The following is a 21114-nucleotide window of genomic DNA, read 5'->3' on the forward strand; positions in this document are numbered from 1 at the left end:
TTATCAGTCAGTAGCTGTTGAAATTTAAAATTGAAAAATGATTACTATCGATATAAAAATTTCGAGAGTATAAAATACGATCTATCGATATATTGTAATGCGACTCCATAACCTCGCGGCAATTTATAAAATTAAATGTTTCATAATTTTTATAAATTCTAACAAAATTTTTCATAAAAATAATGTGATAATTTCCATGGACACTAGACATGGATAATATTAATTATTTATAGTAGAGGATTCATAAAGAAAAAGTAATTTAATCTATATTTAAAATTTTACGCTAATCTTAAATTGCGTCAAAACTTCGCGCACCCAATTCGGATGCGCGTGTGTATATATACATGTACATATAATTTTTTTATTTGTATTAAAATGAATGACAAGTAAATTGATCATTACAAGGTTGTACGGTGCTACAAGTTTGTCAATGCAGCGTATAATATATGTTTAATAATAATTAATATAATTATTGATTGCCATGAGATAAATTATCAAAATTATGGCTGATGAACGAAATTTCCGTTCTTCTTATTATGAAAAAGTAAGTAATATTTATTATTATTATATTAGAAAATGATTATAAAATAAATAATCATTGAGGAGGTTAAAAAATAAAGCATCTATTATACTATTTAATAATAACAAATATTAAATAATGACAGTAAAAGTAATAATCATATTTTTAATTTCAAATAATTAAATAGGTAGGTTTTCGTAGTGTTGAAGAAAAAAAATCATTAGAAATTTTATTAAAGGAACAGCCATTTGATAAAGCAAAATTAAAACAATTTTGTCTTCGATTCACTGTACCTGCAATCTATAGGAATTTCCTATGGAAAATATTGTTGGATGTTACACCAATTTATACAGGAAGTAATGATTTTGTAGCATCACAAAGGAGAGATGAATTTCATGACTTGAGAAAGGCACTGAGAGTTACAAAAATAGTTGATGAAAATTCTAAACCTCACCAAACATTACTTATTATGTGGTTATTAAGAACAAGACGGGCAAAATTAGATATAAATGCTCAATTAGAGTCTTCATTGTTTAGGTAAAAAACAATAAACCATAATTATTAACAGATAATAATAATAATATTATTTAATATCATAATAAATTAATCATTTTATTGATTATTCCGTATAGAGCAATGAGCAGAATGGCTGAAAGTCTCTGGCATATCATGGAAGGTGATCACGAGTATGAAAAAATAATAGATATTTATTGGCTACTGTGTGGATTTTTAGATCATGTTGATAAATTTTATAATGATGTTGGAAGATTAATAGATTGTACTTCGGCGCTTCTTGAAAAAGAAGACTCGTGTCTTTATAAACATTTATTAAAATGTGAAGTTTTGAACAATATTCCTTTTGACCAGTGGTTCTGTTCTTGTTTTGCTGAAACTATTTGTGATGGATCTCTTCCAAAGTATTATTATTATTACTTTGTGAATAATTTATTAATTGAGACATTGATATAAAATCTTAATAATAATAAAAACAATTTTTTCAAACTTTAAAATATATATTGAACTCAAAACGATCGATTTAAAAAAAAATTAATAAATAAAAAAACATCAAGTGTTTTCAAAAAACGTGTACATTCAATCTTTTTGAAATTAATGTTTCTGTATAAATGTCTTTTTTAATTTGTAACTTAATTAATTCATTAATTAAAACTTGTAACCATGTTTAATAATTATTATTCGTTATTCTAGAATTTGGGATAAAATCGCTGTTGGAGCTTATAAAATTCTTGCTTTTGTTGCGGCTGTTGTTTTTATAACTCTCAGAAGATTTCTATTAAATTGTGATAGTACAGATTGTGTATTAGATACTATTTCACATGTAAGTTGTAAGAACAAAATATCTTTAAAATAGTTTTTATTTAGACTTTTTAATTTAATTGGAAAAAAAAATTTTAGATAAATGAAGAAACATCTGAAATGATAGTCAACAAAGCAATAGAGCTGTGGCAACAAAGTGGTTCTGCTCTTGTAACAATGTCTCCAAACACAAATATTATAAACTCAACATCAAACGCATGACGTATCAATTATGAAATATATCCGACCAAATGTTTTTTTCTACTGATATTTTGTAAATAATAAATATTGCCTGCATAAAAATTAACATTGACTATAAAGAAAATATTCGAACAGAAAAACCAAGTTTAAAAAAAAAGTACACCTTTACTATTCCTTTATCTTAAAAATAATTATTTATTGATGCAATCATACATCGTACATATACAATTTTCTCGATGATAAATCGAGCTCTAAATTTTTGTTTAACAGCTATGCACTCATATCTTCTTTCTTTTATCATGATGTTTTAATTAATTACGTCTCGTTCGCTAATTAGTTTTCATTTTTTTTTAAGTCAAAAATTTAATTTATTGGATTTTGTATGTATTCATTTCGTACGTAATTACAGTATAAATACAGTGAATAAACTTGCGCACAAATATAAATTAACGTTTTATATGACATCTATTTTATAAATCTTATAAGATAACAAAAAATTCTTTGTTTTTTTTTTTTCTTGTACACTCCTCCACACTCAAAGATCTCTGATTGTATTAAAAAAAAAAAAAAATTAAGTATTTTTTCACCAACTTCATAAATTTTTTATAATCTACACTAAACTCACCAGGAGTCAAAATATTTTATTTAATAATTTATTCCGAGCTTTAAGCAATTGTAAATACCGTCAAAAGAGTTCTTTGAGTACAATTTTTAAACCTTTTTGAATGAATTGACGTGATCTATTTTAATTTTTTTTTTTTTTTTTTTTTTTTTTTTTTTGTACAAACGTCTGCCAAGGCATTACTTTATTTTGGTTGAAATTATTTTTTTTTCTTTTATTAATGCTGGGGTTTATGGTCCGATTTGACAAAATTATTTAAACTGATCTTTGGCTTTGGTTTCATGATGAAAACTCGCACAATTCTCGCTTTATCATCGACGAGAGAGAGAATTTAAGTAATAAAAAAAAAATTTATATGTAATTTTTTATCATAAAAAAAAACATACAATCGTGAAATCATTATTTTTAAAAAATGAGTTATGAACATATGAATTGTACAATCTTTGATTGTCTCAGAGATTGATTGAGCAGTTAATTTTTTTTTTTTTTTTAATAGAAATTTTATAATTAATTTTAATTTAGTGAATCATTTAATTATAAACTTTTTATTATTTGTTTAAAAATTACGTTTTATAAAAATTTTTATAATAAAATTGTGAGAAAGTGATATGATTGTAGTTTAAAATATAATTAAAAGATTCTAGTATGTGTGAATAAATTAAGAAACATTTGGTAGTTTGAAAATCTAGCGGTAAACGCTCGTTTCAAAAGATTTTTTTTTTCGAATATTTGTCAATTAATGAATGCTTGATAGTAATAAAGTGAGATTTGTGAGTGATTAAATAGTCAAAAATTTTAATAAAGATTATTAAAAAACAATTGTAATTGATGGTTTTAAATATAAAGTAATTTCGATTTATTTTGTTCCTAATGTTTCTTTTTTCTGATATAATATTTTTTATCAATTTTATTTTCAACAATACAAGCTATAAATTATTCGTCTACTGAAAGTCAAATAACTTTTTGTAAAAATTTTTTAAAGTAAGTGAATAAAATGAAATATAAAATATTAAACTCAACATATATTCTTTAATTTTCACAATTGTTTTCGCAATTTAAAAAATTGTTACACTTCATAAACATTACACCAAGAATTAATTCACAATTATACGTTTCAAAAATATTCAAAACGGATTTTTTTTTTTTTTTTAACCAACATACACTTAAATAATTTTTCATTTATAAAAAAATAAAATCAATGATTGTCTCTCTTTAAATCGTCGAGTATGAAGTTTCAAAGTGCGGTAAAAATTATAACGCGATATCAAAAGCTCGCATATAATTAACAAAATTCTACACGGATTTTATATGAATTAAATTTTATTTTTTATAATTATTTTCTTTTTATAACTATAGTGAAAAATACTGTTTATTATCTTTCTTTTTTTTTTTTTTTGCAATGGCGTTAAATGTATTCAATCGTTCACACTGTAATAACTGCTGCAAGTCCTTTTATTTGTGCACTCGGCAGAAGCTAATTATGATTAACAAACAAATGTCAATCACACAGCTATTAATTTAATATTATATTATTATTATTATTTTTATTATTATTACAATTATTATCATTAATTTATATTTATAATTTTTCTTTACAATATTTTTCAGTCAACGGAGAACTTTAAAGTCAATCCTCGGCATCATGTCTTCGCGTTAACAACGACATACTCATGTATATTACGATTTTATTTTCTCCTTTCTTCATTTGACATTTCAATGATTTTTGTTTTTGATTTACGCGAATGACAACAAAATATCCTTGTAACTTTTGTTTGCTTATTATTGTGTTGTTGATGTTTTATTTTTCTAGATCAAACACAGAGGTGGACTTAAATAAGCCTGAAGGTGTCTACGACCTTCGATTAATTGGCAGGATAGGCCTCCTCTCTATGTTTATTATTGACAGCTTGCCGGAGTACCGGAAAGAATGGCTAGAGAGCTGCTGAATTGCAGTTGTCGACTAGAGGAGACAGTGGTCCTACTTTACTACGACCACTGACAATTCTTTCCGGTTCAAAATGAACGTCCAATGACAAACCTGAAAATTAAAAGAGAAAAAAGTTATTTATTTATTACTTTTTTTTTCAATAATCGATTAAATTGATTAAGATATAAATTTATTATTTATTTAAACTACATTAAAAATTAGCATGAAGCAATAATTTTTTACCCAAATAATTGAATGATAAGCATTAATAATTTTTTTAAACATATTTTTTTATATCATCAATAAAATTTCCATAAAAATAAAAAATATTTCTATTTAAATAACCATTCTAAATTATTTTTTAATCGTAAAAAAAATTAATTAATTTTAAGTAATTTTTGGATTTTATTTTACTTGGATAATTATTGTAAAAAAAAAATAATCAAATTTAAAAATATCGTGTCCATTGTAATTAAGCATTCATAAGCATTTTCTTCGTCAAAAACTATTGACTAATGAAATAAATATTTTCATACTAATTTTTTTATTATATTTAACGAAAGTCCTTCAAGTTAATTGATACATTTTTACAAAAAGGACAAAAATTTTCATTAAAGAGATCAAAATGTATACTGTTAAAAATTTTCTTTGAAATTTAAAGCAAATTACTTGAAGATAACAAAAAGTTCAAATCAGTCAAAAATATCATTGTAAATTAACTTATTTACATTACTTTAAATTTCCAAATCTTATAAATATCATAAAAATAAAAATCAGAAAATGTTTTATCTTATTTCATTTCAATAATTTCAATTTTTCATTGTGAAAATTAATTGTTTTTTTTTTTACTGTCCAGAGCTCAATGAATTTTAAATAATGTTAATTTGGAGGTGATAGTTATTTGAAAAACCATCATTTTTATTGAAAATTCTTTTTTTTCATGTATAATTAGACAATCATCTTTGAAAATCGAAAAAATTTTTAACAGTGTAACAAACTTTATTTTATGTAAATATTAAAATTTCTCACATTAATTTTGTGAAAATTTTGTTTGTTTTTTTTATTTATTAATTTTAATATTATAGTAATATTTTTCAATTAAAAAATACAAAAAAAATTTCTAAGTATTAACATGCAATATTAATAGCTAAGATAATAACTGAAGAAAAAAATAGTTATACTTAGATTGTTAATAATATAAAGAGTAATTGAAATTTTTAGGATAAATAAATAACGTGTGTTATAAAAATATACCAGAGTAAATGATTTCACGGACATTTATAACTCGTACTATTTTACATCTTTATCGTGAGTGACCTCGATCTACTTAGGTATACGAGCCCTCGAGCATAATATATTTTACCAATGAAACCCACATGTGAATAGACGAAATGAAAAAAATAAACCCACCACCAGAAGCGTATGCATCCAGCTCTAGCAATAAACGGAAAACCTGTAACGTACATTTTTGGTATGCGTATTTACCAGATGGCCTGCGTGATGTGGAAGAGTGATGATGCAACGGACCTGTTGCCATTGGATTTGACTCATCAGGAATAAACGCAGCTACTAGTAGTGCGCATATTACAAGTAATGCACCAAATACGAAGGGAGGCCCTGGCACCAACTGAAATCCATTCTTTATGTGACAACGATAGATTATCAATTTAATATTTAACATAAATTTCCTTTATAAATGAATAAATAAATAAAATTAGAAAAAAATTAATAATACAAGTAAATCATGATGCATTGGTAATCAAAATTTAATTAATAAATTGCGTGACTGATACTATTTAACACAATATAAATTAAAAGAAAAAAAAATTATTTATAAATCGTGAAAATAATTTTGTCTTTTAATGAAATATATACTTTGAATGAAAAAATAAATAAATATATGATTTTTTTACTTTTTAAACTTAAGTTTCAATAAAATAACTCATCAAAATATTTGTAAAAAAGAAATAAAACTAATAAAAAAAAATAATTAATTTTTTTACCTGTGGAACCATGTCTATATGTATAGCAGTTCCTGTTTGATTACTATCTTCCAAAAGAGAAGGTTTTAGAGGTAGTGACGGCGTTTCGTCGTTGAGATCGACGTGAAATAAATAGAATATAACACCAAACATAGCTGGCCCAAGACCATTACAGAGTCCTCGCATTCCTGTAACCATTCCCTGAACAAGTCCCTGCTTATCAGCATCTGAATGCATTGACACGAATGCAGAAATCGCTGGATAAGTGATACTTGAGACTGAAGCAAGTATTCCAGCTGCCCACATCATCCTGTAAAAAAAAAAAAACAATAAATATAGCTAATTTATTTTTATCATTTTTTTTTTTTTAATTAAGTTACCTCAATTATGATAAAATGAACAATTTAATAATATGAGTCAGTGTCTATTGATTATCGAACTTTTTTTTTCTATACAGCTCATAAGTAAAAAATATCAGAGAGAGAGAGAGAGACGAGTTGCACTTGTGATTCTAATAAAGCTTATGCGTGTATGATATAAATAGGATTCTGTTTTCAATAATAAGTATCGGAAGATCCTTAGGGAAATATAAAATAAAATAGAATTTGGGTTAAAATAAACGTGACGTAAGTATTTCATTAGATAAATAGAATACTAAAGAACGCTAATATTTATTAAATTAATTGTCACATTTATCAATACATCATTAATGCCACGTCATGAAAAGTAATTGAATGCTAAGTCAACGAATCGTGCGTAAAAAGGTCTATTGATGTCACATTGATATGGTCGCATTGATAACAGTATTCTTGGATATTTCACATTTAACGAGGAAATTGTTATATAAGAAAATATTTTCCGTTACTTTATTGAGGACTTTTTTATTTATTTAAGACTTTAACTAATGACATTTCATTCTAGTAATGTCGAACTCAACATTATTATAAATAATAAATATTAAGATGTAAAAGAAATGATAATATAATTTGAAAAATTATCATTAATAATTGAAAATGATTGTATGATACGATAAATTGTTTAAGATATACCTTTGATAAAAAATTTTACATAATAGTAAAATAATTTTTTCAACTTAGCAGTTATATTTTATGATGAAATTATGTAAAAAAACATGTACAAAAAAAATTCTAAACAATAATTTAATAAGTTAATAAAATAGATAATTATTAAATCTAACAGTATGAAGTATTTTAAAAGTAGTTTAATGAATATTAATAATAAATGATATGTTCAAAGTTACAAATAAACACAACTTTGTAAGTGAAGTGTTATAGACATTGGTAAAAATCAATATGATTGCTAAGTAAACTAAACAAAGCCACGTAGCTTCAAGGATATATCGAACATGACATCAGTTTTCATTTACTAACTATTATTATCAGTGATTCTAACTATCATCTAATTGATACTGACGGCTTGTAATAAATTTTATTTCATTAAATTATCGTATATACATTAATCATACACGAAAATTATGACCTAATTTCATGAAAAACTCACGGTCAATAGAAAATTGTAGAAAAACAAAATTATAGAAATTTTAAATAATGATGATTTTATAATTGCAATTATAATTATTATCAAATTTATATCTAATGTTAAAAAAAATTACCAAGTCTGTGATCCAAATCCATACCACATGAGTTGAAGCATTTCAAATAGTAAACCAAGCATGATAGTATGCTTACTACCAAGTGTTTTCATTAATGGACCAAGCAATATTTGTGCTCCAACACTTAAAATACCAACTATGGCAATAAATACCGCAACCATTACGGCTGAAAAGCCCATTGCGAGCTTAAGATAAACAAATATACAACTATATTGGCCTGCTTCTGGTAAATAACTTAAGAATACTGTGACACACAGCATCAATATGGTATGATCTTTGCCAACCTAAATAAATAAATATCATTAATAAAAATACTATCAATTACATAATACTAAATATTCAATCAGTTAATTGTTTTTTATATATTCCATTAAATACTTTGCTTTTGAGTTTATTGAAATAATCATAAAAATCTAAATATTATAAACTAGATAGTTTATCAGTAAGTGAATCATTGCGACAAGTATTCTGTGATATGTTAATGAGATATAAATTTTAAAATTACATAGTGATAATTTTACGTGTATGCATTATTATTTGAGTATTTAAATTGAAATCGTACTTTTCCTAAAGCAGCAAATGGATCAGCTTGTTCCCATGATATGGGTACAGGTGGACGAGCTTTTTCTGGTAAACTCTCCGGTACTGCGACAAGTATAAAGAATACATCGAGAACAGCTATTGCTGTTGCTAACGCTACAGCTAAATTTTCTCCATAAACAGTCATTGTCCATGCCCCTAAAGCAGGACTAATTACCATGCTGGCTGCAAATGTAGCAGATACCTTGAAAAAAAATTCAATTATTTAAATTTTTTTAAAAATAAAATATCGATAATAAATTAAGCTTATAAAAATCAGTTATATATACAAAGAAAAACAAAATGTCTGTATATATATAAATATATTTTTTGAGTTAATTTTAAATATAATTATTAAAAATTAATTGTTAAGGTTAATATTAAATTTTGATAAATCTGAAGATTGAATTAAAATTTTTAATTATCAAACATTCTATCGGCGATATTTTAAATAATAATTGAATAATAAGAAATATAAAAAAATTCACCAATCCATATGCTAAAGATCGTTGACTTTCTTCAGTGACATCTGCTACGTAAGCAAATACAACGGAAAATGTACAGGCAAAAACACCGCTAATAGATATCATAGCAAAAAACCACCAAGTATTTATACTCATAAGTGGTATTGGTGCACACGTAAAAGCCACTGTTATAAGAAGAAAAAATTTTCTTCCCCATACATCAGACAGTGCACCAATTAACGGCGCTGATAAAAATGACAATAATCCTTTGATACCCATTATCAAGCCATTCATTAAAAATGTGTGATCAGGAAAAGTTTCATTTAATACAGATATTATTGGCATCGTCAGTAACCCCCAAGCGAAGAATTCCAAAAATATTACTACCAGCGCATGATAGACACTCGCCTCTCCCACACCTGAACTCTGTAACAAAAATAAGTTTTTATTGACTTTAAATTACATAAAATATAAACATTTAAGAATTTAAAAAAATAATGGTAATATAAATTACAAAATAAAATTTAAAAACGTCTTTGATTTACGACTTAAATTCAGGGATTTAACTTTGAAATTATTTTTAGCTTCAATCATCAATTATTTTATGTGTTGCATTACAATAAATATCTATAATAAATAATTAATAAATAGTAATTATTTATAAATAATATTTTGTAATCAGTGACTTTAAAAATTTATAAACGTATTTATTGTTTATGATTAAAACAAATATTGATAATTGGAGTTTAAAAAGTAAATTTCTTTATTTTTTTTATATACTAATTAATCTTTAATTTCGGTTATAAACTATTATTGAATCTGACCTTTAAATGCCTGTAACATCTTTGAAATAGACTTAAAGACGGTGCGATTGTCTCAGGTGTTATTTCTTCACTATCATGGAGCTCAGAACAAGAGGGATCTAGGCCCTCTGCCCCACCTTTTGCCCCTGGGGGCATGACACCGTGGTCACAACCCCCTTTTTTATATTTTATTTTATTCTACTTCTCTTCATTTATTTTTTTATTTTTAAAATAAATAATCAACATTATCAAGGTGGCATAGTCTAGTTCATTTTTTTTTATTTTATTATCTTTACCACCTTACCCACTTATCACATTCCACAATTAAATGCTACTTGATCATTATAAAACAATAAATAATCTTAATGTTTAAAAGAAAAATAAAATTTTCGTAATTCACAATTATGTAAATAAAAAAATAGTAATGAATAATTTTTTTTTTCTGGTTTTTAATGTTTCATTTCAAGGTTATTCAAACTGACTTCTCAGTGATATTTTCAACGAGGAATAGCCAAGAGTAGAAATAAATAATTGTGATATTTTTATACAATGGTAATCTTTGCCAGTAAATATGACGCCTGCAGTCAGCTGACAATCATCCATAATTATACAAAGATTTTCTTCTCATTACACATGCACATATACATATATTTTTTTATTTAATTATCTTCCACTACTTATCTTTTTAATTGAAATCACTCTTAGTTCAAAACTAATTTATCAAAAAGCAACAAACATCTTTTAAAAAAATGAGTGACATGTATGTATGTATATTAATTCAAATGATTTCAAAATTGTAATAATTCATCAATTTATTTATTTTTTCATTATTTTAATTATCAAAATTTCGTTGCTATTAAAGTGTTATTAATAAATACAATAATGTAACACCAGAGACACGAATCTCACGATAACAATCGTGTTACTAACGCGTTCGTTACAGACAAACTAGTAACAGCTAAAGCAACTCCGTCGACGACGTTTGCGATCGAACGCATGTCGTTCCTGTGACCCGGATCCTCTTCGTTCTTTGTCGTCACCAGGGCAATTGGTTCATGATTTTCCAAACTAAATTTTCTTTTTTGTTTTGTTTATTTAATATTATAATTATAAATATTTTATAAATAAGTATATGATTATTATTAAAACAACTATTAGTGTTATTATTATAACTATTATTATTTTGTCAATCGATATTCTGATGACGTACACGCCATTGTCTTATTAATTCTTTTTTCACTACATTATTTTTTAACTCCAACAAGAAAAAATGGTCATTTATAATTTTAAATTTATATATTTTATTTATAACTTGATATATTTATTTTTAGGATTTTTTATTTCACAAATATTTTTTAATTGACATATGAACTTTCGATAAATGCTGGACCAATGTCCAGTGTAAACTGATTTATAAGATGACATTGAGATAATTTTTTATTTTTTACCCTCTACTTGTTTTAATTGACTTGTTACAACTGGTCACAGATCACTAATCACTCATTTTTTTAATGGTTTAATAGTTATCATTTATTATTATATACTTCAAAGCAGATTTTTAACAACTACTAAGCGTTATTGACAATGTGCTCTCTGCAGTTATTTAAATAAATGTATATATATGTATTTAAGTAACATATATTCGTAGCAAAGAAGAATAAAATTATATGGTAAAATTTGGAGTGTGTTTGCTCACGAAAAAACCACGTACCACTGCATTGCCGACCCTCTACTACTTTTCAGTCTTAAAAGTGTGGGTGCTTTGATCTCTCCCTTTACTGTACTGACTTGTTCTCTTTCTCTATCATTCAGTTTTTCCCTCTATACATGCTTGCTCTTTTCATTATTGTCATCTTTCTCAAACTATTTAGACATTACGTATGTCTATCTTTTACACATACATAAATATCCGTGTATATATTATAAACCGAAGAGAAGAGAATCAAACTCTATACTACATTCTGTTCTGCGACCGCGCAGTCTAAAATTTTTTCTTCTATTTCTAAATAAATATACTTTTTTCTTTAATTTTTTATTACTTATTACCATCTTTTGAAATTGATTATTAGATTTATTATTGACGTCAATTAATGTTTTTATTATGCAAGATTATAAAAAAAAAATATCTTTAATAGATATGTATGTATATACATATATGCGTCAACTATGTAATGCAGATAATCTTTAAATACTGGTTTCATCCATAGCGTTTTACATTTGCATAAATTATTTATTTAATTGTATAAATATTTTTGTTCATTTCATCAACAATATTAAAAAAAAAATATATATATATATATATATAGATATTTTTGTGAATTATCGAAGTACTGTTGTGTATGAAAATGAAAACGAAGGTGCATATTAAACTGATAAAATATTTATTATATGTACATAAAACGAACAAGTATGTATTGTGATAAGAATGTATACAGGTGTACTACTGATAACATATACATAGAAATGGTTATAAAAAAAAAAAAGAGGACTAAATAGTAGACAACTATTAACTACTCTAATTATCGAAAAAATATATTATTCAACGTGAAATGAAACTTTAAATTAGTATGCTTATCGTTAAAATAAGAAATAATTGGTGCTAGTACTGGAGTTTTTTGATAAAAAAAACGTTATTTTTTAAATAAAATTTCGTCAGTTAACGACGAAAAAAAAAAAATCTATCTTTTTTTACGGTACAATACTCATAAAATAAACCAATTAAAATTTATTGGATAAAAAAATTTGTAAGAATTAAAAAAAAAATATTTTCTGTGACATTTAGAAAATAAAATAAAACCATAGGAAATATATTGTTAATAACATTTGTTATGATGGCCGCAATATTTAAATAGATAAATTGATTAATTAATAAAATATATTATTAACAATATAATTACCGTAATAACTCCATCTTTCACAATAGATTTCCTACTTCTTATGATCATGCTGACAATTTTTTGTGAGATCTTGGCGGGCATACTAACGCACTGGGCGCATAAACTTTTACGCTTTTTAAGTTTCATCAAATTGAATTTAAATTAAAAATTTTTAAAACAATTTTTTAACAATTTAGTATTAATTTGATAAACTCATTAGCCATCACAAATTGTGTATTTTTAAATACATCCAATTACTGTATTTATTATTATTAAAATAAAGACAAAATAAATAAAAAAATAAACTTAATAGTATTGATAATTATATCAATAATAAAATGATGTTAAATAATCCTTATTGCCATGTATAATATATAAAATATAGGCTAACACACAAAAAACACAACCACCATAATGCGAGGTGTCATACAAACGAGGAAATTTTCATTGAATGTAATACATGTAGATTGGCATTAACTTTATAATAAATGAGAAAAACAACTGACGTAATCGACACCAGCGACAATATGGCGGTTGTTATTCTGTATCGATTATTGATAAGCGAAAAGAACCACCAACAGTCAATAACAATTCTACAGGAGACATTTGAAATATTTGTCATTAAAATTAAACATCGAGTTTCATATCTATATTTTACACTAGCATACGGCATTAGTCTCTTTTTCGTTCTTCCACTTCCACTCTATTTCCACTGCACGGAGACGAGGGTCAGTCGGCACCAGGTCTGAATTAAATTCTGTCTATTTTATTAAATTTGTAAAATTTTATTTATCTTAATTCAAGTTTATATCCCATTAATTCATTACATCAATTAAAGATTTGTTTATTTCTACTTATATTTTTTAATCATTTTTTCTGTAGTTTTATTGTGAAGTGCAGAATTAAAAAGTACTAAGGGCAAAAATGTGGTCGTCAATGTTGGAAGCCTCAAAGATGAATCCATTCGTAACACCTTTTTCAACTGCCAAATGTCAGGGACAAAATGATAACAGTCAAAGTTTAATTCCAGGTCGTAAAATTGGTGCTTTTAGCGTAGCAGAAGGTGGTAAGTAATTTTTTACATTTTTTTTTTAAATATTAAATCTTGAAATATAATTTCTTCAATTTATTTTACTCTAATCGATAGTTTAAAATTCATTTTTAATTGCGATAAATGATTCAAGTGCAAATTTTTTTTTTCCACTTGTCAAATCGAAAGTCAATCTAATGTCATGTGACTTGAACTTCATCTGAACTTGTAATTGAAATAGAAATTTAAAAAAAAAAAAGAAGTCATTCATGTTATATAAATTAAAAAAAAAATTTTTTTAATGAAATACTTTAAATATTAAATTCACTGTTTAAATAAAATAAAGATGAATTATATAAGAGTTATACATGAGGTTAGCTATGTATTTTACTCTCATGCCGTGTCAGTGGAGCAACCGCGCGGGAGTAATTGCATAATGACGTCCATTTTGTCAAGGTATAGAGGTCTTAATGACCTCGAAGATAATCTTCATTTACCCTCTTATCAATAGATAAATTTGGTAAATTATAATTACTTTTGTAATTTAAAGAATAAATGAATTTAAAGTTAATTATGTACCACGTAATTTAAATAATAAAAACTAAAACAAATTATTAAGCAATAATAGATTAATAATAAAAATTAAAAAACGGCAAAAGTAAAAATGATAATTTAAAAAACCAATGTTTATCATCTGACTGACCGACCTTGATTCAGGGTTACTAATGCTTGGATTGCGGACAACAGTTTAAAATAAACGATACCCTAAAAATACAACATACGTACTCAATCAAGCAGACCTTGCTTACTTTTTTTTTTGTGTCACTTTTATGAATGATTTTCTTTCCATTGAAAAAATTTTAATTATTATAATTATTGTTTAACAAAGTTTTTTTTTTAATCATTGACTATTAATTTATATAATAATTATTTGATTATTATAATGGAAATCAATATTCGACAGTTTTACTAAATTGAATAAGTTTAATTTAATTTAATTTTTCTTGTCTTTTCTGTGATTGTAGATAGCTGCGAATTTGGATCAAATCATTACTTTGTGCTATGCGGTCTTGGTGGTATTTTATCTTGTGGGCTTACTCACACGATGGTAACACCACTGGATTTAGTGAAATGTCGTATTCAAGTGGATCCTGATAAATACAAAAACGTTGTCACTGGTTTCAAGGTATATTATTTTATAATAATTACTCATTTTAAACATTAATGTTATTTATTTATTATAATCATTTTTTTAAATAAAATAAAACATAGGTGAGTCTCCAAGAAAGTGGAATGAAAGGGCTTGCTAGAGGTTGGGCACCAACTTTCTTCGGCTACTCGATGCAAGGAATGTTTAAATTTGGTCTGTATGAAGTCTTCAAAGTCTACTATTCTGCATTGATTGGTGAGGAACTTTCATATGAATACAGAACAAGTTTGTACTTAGTTTCTTCAGCATCTGCTGAATTCTTTGCTGACATTGCCCTTGCACCTATGGAAGCGGCCAAGGTAATTAACAAGTACTTTATATTACTTAATTATAAATTTAAGTATTTATAATGTAAATAACAAAATATATTTTTTTAATTTAGGTTCGTATCCAGACCATGCCTGGTTACGCAGACACTCTTCGTCAAGCCCTACCAAAAATGATGGGTGAAGAAGGTATTGGTTGCTTCTACAAAGGTCTAGTTCCTCTTTGGCTTCGTCAAATTCCATACACTATGATGAAGTTTGCTTGTTTTGAACGTACCGTTGAGCTGCTCTACAAGTATGTCGTACCCAAACCACGTGAACAATGTTCCAAAGGCGATCAATTGGTTGTTACTTTTGCTGCCGGTTACATAGCTGGTGTTTTTTGCGCTGTAGTATCTCATCCAGCTGACTCTGTAATTATCAACACTTAAAAATTACTAACAAAAAATTGATAGGAATAAATAACAATAATATCATCTAAATATAAAATTTTAGGTTGTATCAAAACTTAACCAAGAAAAAGGAGCAACGGCCGTAGATGTATTGAAGAAACTTGGATTTGGTGGAGTATGGAAAGGACTTGGACCTAGGATCGTAATGATTGGTACACTTACAGCTGCTCAATGGTTCATTTATGATGCCGTCAAGGTATACCTTCGTATGCCAAGACCACCACCACCAGAAATGCCCGAATCTCTCAAAAAGAAGTACGGCGTCGCTTAAAAATGTTCAAATCCAGCGGCTGCTGGTTGTTGATTAGATAAATAAATAATTCATAAAAACAAATAAAAAAAATAAAAAAAAAATGAAAAATACAGTTCAGGAAACAAATAATTACTCTAGATGAATTCACTCACTATCTTTAATACAAAGGAAAAGTAATCACTCGATTAGTTAATTATTAATTGTATTAAATTACATAATACATTTTTATCATTTCTCAGTATTTATTTTCAATTTAAATATATTAACGAGAGCTACACTGCCGATATTTTAAATTGAAAAAATTTTATCATTAATTATTGTATGTAAAATATAATTTATATCAATGTAATTTGTTTTGTAGAATTTCGGTTTATAATCAGTATACTAATTACGGCAATAAACATATGGCCTGTTTTCCCTTCCAATTCATAATTTTTCCTTATCAATTCCTGTATTAATAACAGTGAAGCAGTAAAAAATATTAATTATTAAATGACTTCGTTCTGTAAATAGAGTGATCAGTGAATAAACGAAAATGTCATAAAAACCATTAATGACTTCGTTTTTATTTTATAAAGTTATTTGTCTTTTTCTTTTAATATTATAAACAAAGTTGTTCGAAAAATTCCTAAATAAGATTGTTTCTCCTTTCCTTAAATCATTAATATGAAAACTACAATTACAACAAAGAAAGTCTTAATGTCAAATTTATTTTTTTTAAACTTCGAAAACTATTTATAATAATTTTATACAAAAAAAACTTGGAATTTGTTTTGAGTGGTAAGCAACATTAATAATTAGACAATGATTTTGCCTAGACTAAAAACCATATTGAATTTGAAAACGCCGCTAAAATAACAGTTCCATCAACCTCTTAGGCCATCACTCTTGGAAAAATAATAATAATAATGTTGGTATCATTGCATGTACTTGGAAAGAAATAAATTAAGGTCGCCGTGTGATTGTTTTCATTTGTCAATCGTAAGTTAAGTATTGTTATTTAGTGAAGTACATAAAAAATATTTAATAAATTGTAAACAATGGATAATAGTGGAGAAAGTGGAGATGATACTAATCCACCAGCAACGTCATATTATACCAGCAGTGGAATGCCTGCTAATTACGTTGGAGTTCAATCAGATGATCTAGAAGGTAAAATTTTTTTTTATTAACCTTAACCTCTTATATTATTTACTATCCTTCAATGACTAAATCACATTTTATTTTTATTTCTGAGTTATTTGAAAGTTTTATGTTTTTAGTTTAGTTAGAATTAACAATCAAAAACCTAATTCTTTTGTGAATTTTATAGAAAAACAATTAAAAATTTACAAAACTGTTACGTGTTTGAGGTGAAAACAAGTTTGGCAAACATTTTTAGTGGGATATTTTAAATTATTAATTGATAGATTAAACGGTACCTGACTAAAGTTTAAATTTATACTATAAAAGTTAAATTATTGTAGATGATCCAGAGAATACTGATGATTCAAATCACGGGGGAGGCGATCCATTACACAGTGGAGGAAGTGGTGGACCTGCTGGTCCATTACGTGAGCAAGATCGTTTTTTACCAATAGCAAATGTAGCTAAAATAATGAAAAAAGCAATTCCTGAAGCCGGAAAAATAGCGAAAGATGCCCGCGAATGTGTACAAGAATGTGTATCGGAATTCATATCATTTATAACATCAGAAGCTAGTGACCGATGTTACATGGAAAAACGTAAGACAATAAATGGTGAAGATATTTTATTTGCTATGACAACACTAGGTTTCGATAATTATGTTGAACCTTTAAAAATTTATCTACAAAAATATCGTGAGGCAACAAAAGGTGATAATCCACAAGGTACAGGTGCACCTGCCGGTAACGGAAAGACTGATGCATCGAATTCAGCAATTTATGATGAGCAAGTATACGCTATTCCAAACACATCAGATACTATTATCTATAATTACTCGGGACCAGACCAGATGCAGTTTCCACTTTCTTGATCTTCTGATGAATCTAACGACTCGTGGTCTTGCCTGGAGAAGTGAAAAATTTCTTAAATATATGTAATATGTAATTTTAATCCATCTAATATTTGTGATTAATTATTAATATTTATGTTATTTTCAATTTATAAATCAATAATAAATCAAAAGAAAATATAATTATTTTATTAATAATTTTTCTTTTTTAAAATGTATTTTTGTAATTAACCTTAAACTCATGATCTGGAATCTAATTAATTATTTCTAAATTTTTTTTCTAAGTAATGGGTCTAATTATCCATCAATTACCATCTTCGTGAACAGATTTTTAAAAAAGTCGAATAATTTTATCGTAGGAACAAAAATTTTTCTGTCTTAAAATATTAAAATACGATATTTAATATTTACATAAATGAGAAATTCCATTCTTTCCTTGTGAAAAAACTTAATTAAAACATTAAAATTGAATGGGTCAAAGGAAAGAGGAGTAAATAAAGTATTAATATAAAGAACTAAGTGATTCGTTATAAAAAAAAAAGGAGCTTTAAATAAATTAAATTAATTTTTTTTTTTTTTTTTTTTTTTTTAATGATAATGAAGGAGAATTGAATTATCTTTTAATATTTACATTTATAACGTGAAATAACTATTTTAAACATATCACCCATTTCATTTAAATGCTTGATATAGTCTCCATGCACAGATACTCATTGCGGCAATTGTAATGGTCCCATGAAGTATTCTTCGTCGTTTATCATCTTTTCGTACAAGAAATGTCGGTGAACACGGTCCGAGAATTGCAAGCAACTCTACATGAGGTAATTTACTAGTGTCCGTTTCAACTTGATACTGACAGCATGGATCAAACTGCCAGGATACAGTGTAAAGTCCACATGTGATAAAAGCAGTGATACCGAAAGTACTACAAATATAAGGTTTATCACCCCAAAGCACACCTGAAAACGTATTACATATGAACAAATAAATAAATGTAAACAAATAAATGTAATAATATTTATATTCTATTGTTGTTGAAATTTATTTTACAATAAAAAATTACTATTATTACATTACTACTGTACCTGTAACAATAGCTGTTAATCCTGAAATTGATGCTGTTTTATGTAAACAGTTTCCAACTGTTATCCATCTCGATGTTTCATCACCTAATTTTGAAGGTTCAATAACAATTAAATTACATTTTGCTTCAAGTGCTCTCTCTAATTCATATTCGAAGGTTTCATGAGCATTCGCACCATCATATACTTCTCGAATAATAGCAACATTTGAAGAATCGTTTCTAAAAAAAGTCAATTGATATAAATGACATTCATTGAAAGATAATGCACGTTTACAGATAATACAATTAAAATTTACAACAATATATGCATATACTGATTTTGGATACTAAGTACCTGTTTAAGATACTAAGAATTTTAATAAAATGATTTAAGGTAACCATGCTTATGATAGTAACAATATTTTTTATATTTATCTATAGAAAAATATAGTATTGTGTCTATGAATATCGTAGTGTTAAAGCCGGTACTTTTATCCTACATTGGTTTTAAAAAAATTAACGACTCATTAATTTTATATAAAATGCTCCAAATATATTATTTATAAAAATTTATATTCCACAGATTAAGAATTAAAATGAGTATAGGTGTATTTTTTATTGATAAACACTAAATTATCGCAAAATAAAAGACATTAATAAATATTTTTTGATTTCACTTCAAGATTATCAAAAACATATTTTACTATATTGTAAAGATAAGATACATATTTTAACTAAATTATCATAAGCATTATTTTAATTATTTCACCGTTAAAAAAGTATGAATCTATAAAAAAAAATTTTTTTTGCTGATCAATATTAAGACTTGAAGATAAAAAAATTTAATGATTTTTTTGCTTTAAAATAATCATAAAAAATTAATTTTCAAGATTTTCAGGTTTAAAAAACAAAAAAATTTTTCAAAGCGGGAAATTAATGAAATAATTAATAAATTTTGCAAAAAATTATTATTTTTATCTCAAGCTTAATTTATACTTAATTGTCATACACACCTGAGATTAGTATCATCCATAATATTTTATATTAATAGAATCCTACTAGTTTTGACTAGAATAATATTTCTTGATTACTTCCTATACAAACGGATAAAAATTAGATGATAAAAACGTGTATTCACGATCAGCTGACTCCAAACTCCGAGCAAAATTGCAATCTAAAGGCTTGTACACAATCATTAAAAGTTTGGAAAAAAAATACCATATAAAAAAAGCTTTCTTTTTATTACTCTTATTACAATGGCCTAGTTTACATTTCAAACCCTAGTATTCTGTCTACATATATGTATATAGAAAAAGAATAAACGGTTTATTTATTCCCGTTCAATACTGATTCACTTCTGGAGACCGATGAGACAGAGATCATAGAGACTACTCAGATTATAGGGCTGAAAATTTTGTAAGATTGAAATAAGACGTGTATTTTATGGAGAAAAAGTTGGCATGAAACTGTGACAGCCGGGAGTAATGAATAAGTGTTCTTAATTGCTCACAAAATGCTCAATTAAAATCTGCTGTTGCTCTCTTTATTAATTAATTTTTTAATTATTTATTGATAATTAAAAATACAAAAATTTTTTTTTCTTTATCGAAGTAAACATCAAGACTTTTCTTAAAATTTTTCAAACTATTAAATTGCTCATCTTTTGTTTGTTCGATACCTATACGATTTTTTATAAAATAACTTTTATTTATTTTTAATTAATTAATAATAATTATTATGATTTAAATAGTTGTCAAATGGTGATGTCATGAGTGGTCGTAGACACCTCGCCTTTGCACATGAGCGCAAATAAATTTATCGCGCATGCGCACAAATGAACTTTTCGCGCAAGCGTATTGTGTAATCGACTTTTTAAAATAATAATTCGATTGAAATGAGTAATTAAAATCATGTTAGGAAGAAAAATTGAATTCTGCTGCATGT

At 25.9% G+C, this 21114-nt stretch overlaps 5 protein-coding genes across 11 annotated transcripts; 3 read left to right on the forward strand and 2 right to left on the reverse strand.

The window, feature by feature from the left end:
• Window positions 1–374: 374 nt before the first annotated feature.
• Window positions 375–2644, forward strand: LOC130671001 (TBC1 domain family member 7). The gene is made up of 5 exons (XM_057474667.1): window positions 375–544; window positions 708–1057; window positions 1153–1437; window positions 1727–1856; window positions 1934–2644. Exons 1-5 carry the CDS (start codon window positions 503–505, stop codon window positions 2054–2056), a joined length of 930 nt encoding a protein of 309 aa, XP_057330650.1. The 5' UTR covers window positions 375–502; the 3' UTR covers window positions 2057–2644.
• Window positions 2593–13362, reverse strand: LOC130670997 (hippocampus abundant transcript 1 protein-like). Of its 6 annotated transcripts, none has more exons than XM_057474658.1 (7): window positions 12943–13362; window positions 9267–9668; window positions 8762–8983; window positions 8200–8483; window positions 6588–6876; window positions 5995–6223; window positions 2593–4695 (listed from the first exon to the last, which is right to left on the reverse strand). In XM_057474658.1, the coding sequence occupies exons 1-7, from the start codon at window positions 13066–13068 to the stop codon at window positions 4589–4591; spliced, it is 1659 nt and encodes a 552-aa protein (XP_057330641.1). In that variant the 5' UTR covers window positions 13069–13362; the 3' UTR covers window positions 2593–4588. The 6 variants fall into 6 exon arrangements, with proteins under 6 accessions (XP_057330641.1, XP_057330639.1, XP_057330645.1 ...); XM_057474656.1 differs by lacking the exon at window positions 12943–13362 and adding an exon at window positions 10067–12041; XM_057474662.1 differs by lacking the exon at window positions 12943–13362 and adding an exon at window positions 10067–12039 and having other exon boundaries at window positions 6070–6223.
• A 205-nt stretch (window positions 13363–13567) lies between these two features.
• LOC130670999 (phosphate carrier protein, mitochondrial) lies at window positions 13568–16686 on the forward strand. Its single transcript, XM_057474666.1, has 6 exons — window positions 13568–13664; window positions 13804–13987; window positions 14977–15137; window positions 15224–15460; window positions 15544–15840; window positions 15923–16686. The coding sequence occupies exons 2-6, from the start codon at window positions 13846–13848 to the stop codon at window positions 16148–16150; spliced, it is 1065 nt and encodes a 354-aa protein (XP_057330649.1). The 5' UTR covers window positions 13568–13664; window positions 13804–13845; the 3' UTR covers window positions 16151–16686.
• Window positions 16687–17046: 360 nt separating this feature from the next.
• LOC130671002 (uncharacterized) lies at window positions 17047–18305 on the forward strand. The gene is made up of 2 exons (XM_057474668.1): window positions 17047–17284; window positions 17599–18305. Exons 1-2 carry the CDS (start codon window positions 17173–17175, stop codon window positions 18126–18128), a joined length of 642 nt encoding a protein of 213 aa, XP_057330651.1. The 5' UTR covers window positions 17047–17172; the 3' UTR covers window positions 18129–18305.
• Window positions 18306–18675: 370 nt separating this feature from the next.
• LOC130671003 (transmembrane protein 11 homolog, mitochondrial) lies at window positions 18676–21092 on the reverse strand. Of its 2 annotated transcripts, XM_057474670.1 has the most exons (4): window positions 20417–21092; window positions 20184–20351; window positions 19193–19410; window positions 18677–19066 (listed from the first exon to the last, which is right to left on the reverse strand). In XM_057474670.1, the coding sequence occupies exons 2-4, from the start codon at window positions 20201–20203 to the stop codon at window positions 18780–18782; spliced, it is 525 nt and encodes a 174-aa protein (XP_057330653.1). In that variant the 5' UTR covers window positions 20204–20351; window positions 20417–21092; the 3' UTR covers window positions 18677–18779. The 2 variants fall into 2 exon arrangements, with proteins under 2 accessions (XP_057330652.1, XP_057330653.1); XM_057474669.1 differs by lacking the exons at window positions 20184–20351; window positions 20417–21092 and adding an exon at window positions 19526–19655 and having other exon boundaries at window positions 18676–19066.
• Window positions 21093–21114: the final 22 nt, after the last annotated feature.

The sequence above is a fragment of the Microplitis mediator genome, chromosome 7 (genome assembly GCF_029852145.1).
Source record: "Microplitis mediator isolate UGA2020A chromosome 7, iyMicMedi2.1, whole genome shotgun sequence".
Classification (NCBI taxonomy): domain Eukaryota; kingdom Metazoa; phylum Arthropoda; class Insecta; order Hymenoptera; family Braconidae; genus Microplitis; species Microplitis mediator.

Bases quoted from the DNA above. Each gene is read 5' to 3' on its own strand.
- LOC130671001 (XM_057474667.1), top strand. From the start codon at position 503: ATGGCTGATGAACGAAATTTCCGTTCTTCTTATTATGAAAAA. The intron at 545-707 runs GTAAGTAATATT...ATAATTAAATAG, and splicing joins GTTCTTCTTATTATGAAAAA to GTAGGTTTTCGTAGTGTTGA. The intron at 1,438-1,726 runs GTATTATTATTA...TCGTTATTCTAG, and splicing joins TGTGATGGATCTCTTCCAAA to AATTTGGGATAAAATCGCTG.
- LOC130670997 (XM_057474656.1), bottom strand. From the start codon at position 10,201: ATGCCCCCAGGGGCAAAAGGTGGGGCAGAGGGCCTAGATCCCTCTTGT. The intron at 6,877-8,199 runs GTAATTTTTTTT...TTTTTTTTACAG, and splicing joins GGATTTGGATCACAGACTTG to GATGATGTGGGCAGCTGGAA. The intron at 6,224-6,587 runs GTAAAAAAATTA...TGTCACATAAAG, and splicing joins ATATAGACATGGTTCCACAG to AATGGATTTCAGTTGGTGCC.
- LOC130670999 (XM_057474666.1), top strand. From the start codon at position 13,846: ATGTGGTCGTCAATGTTGGAAGCCTCAAAGATGAATCCATTCGTAACA. The intron at 15,138-15,223 runs GTATATTATTTT...AATAAAACATAG, and splicing joins ACGTTGTCACTGGTTTCAAG to GTGAGTCTCCAAGAAAGTGG. The intron at 15,461-15,543 runs GTAATTAACAAG...TTTTTAATTTAG, and splicing joins CACCTATGGAAGCGGCCAAG to GTTCGTATCCAGACCATGCC.
- LOC130671002 (XM_057474668.1), top strand. From the start codon at position 17,173: ATGGATAATAGTGGAGAAAGTGGAGATGATACTAATCCACCAGCAACG. The intron at 17,285-17,598 runs GTAAAATTTTTT...AAATTATTGTAG, and splicing joins TCAATCAGATGATCTAGAAG to ATGATCCAGAGAATACTGAT.
- LOC130671003 (XM_057474669.1), bottom strand. From the start codon at position 19,572: ATGGTTACCTTAAATCATTTTATTAAAATTCTTAGTATCTTAAACAG. The intron at 19,411-19,525 runs GTACTTAGTATC...GACTTTTTTTAG, and splicing joins ATTCTTAGTATCTTAAACAG to AAACGATTCTTCAAATGTTG. The intron at 19,067-19,192 runs GTACAGTAGTAA...ATACGTTTTCAG, and splicing joins ATTAACAGCTATTGTTACAG to GTGTGCTTTGGGGTGATAAA.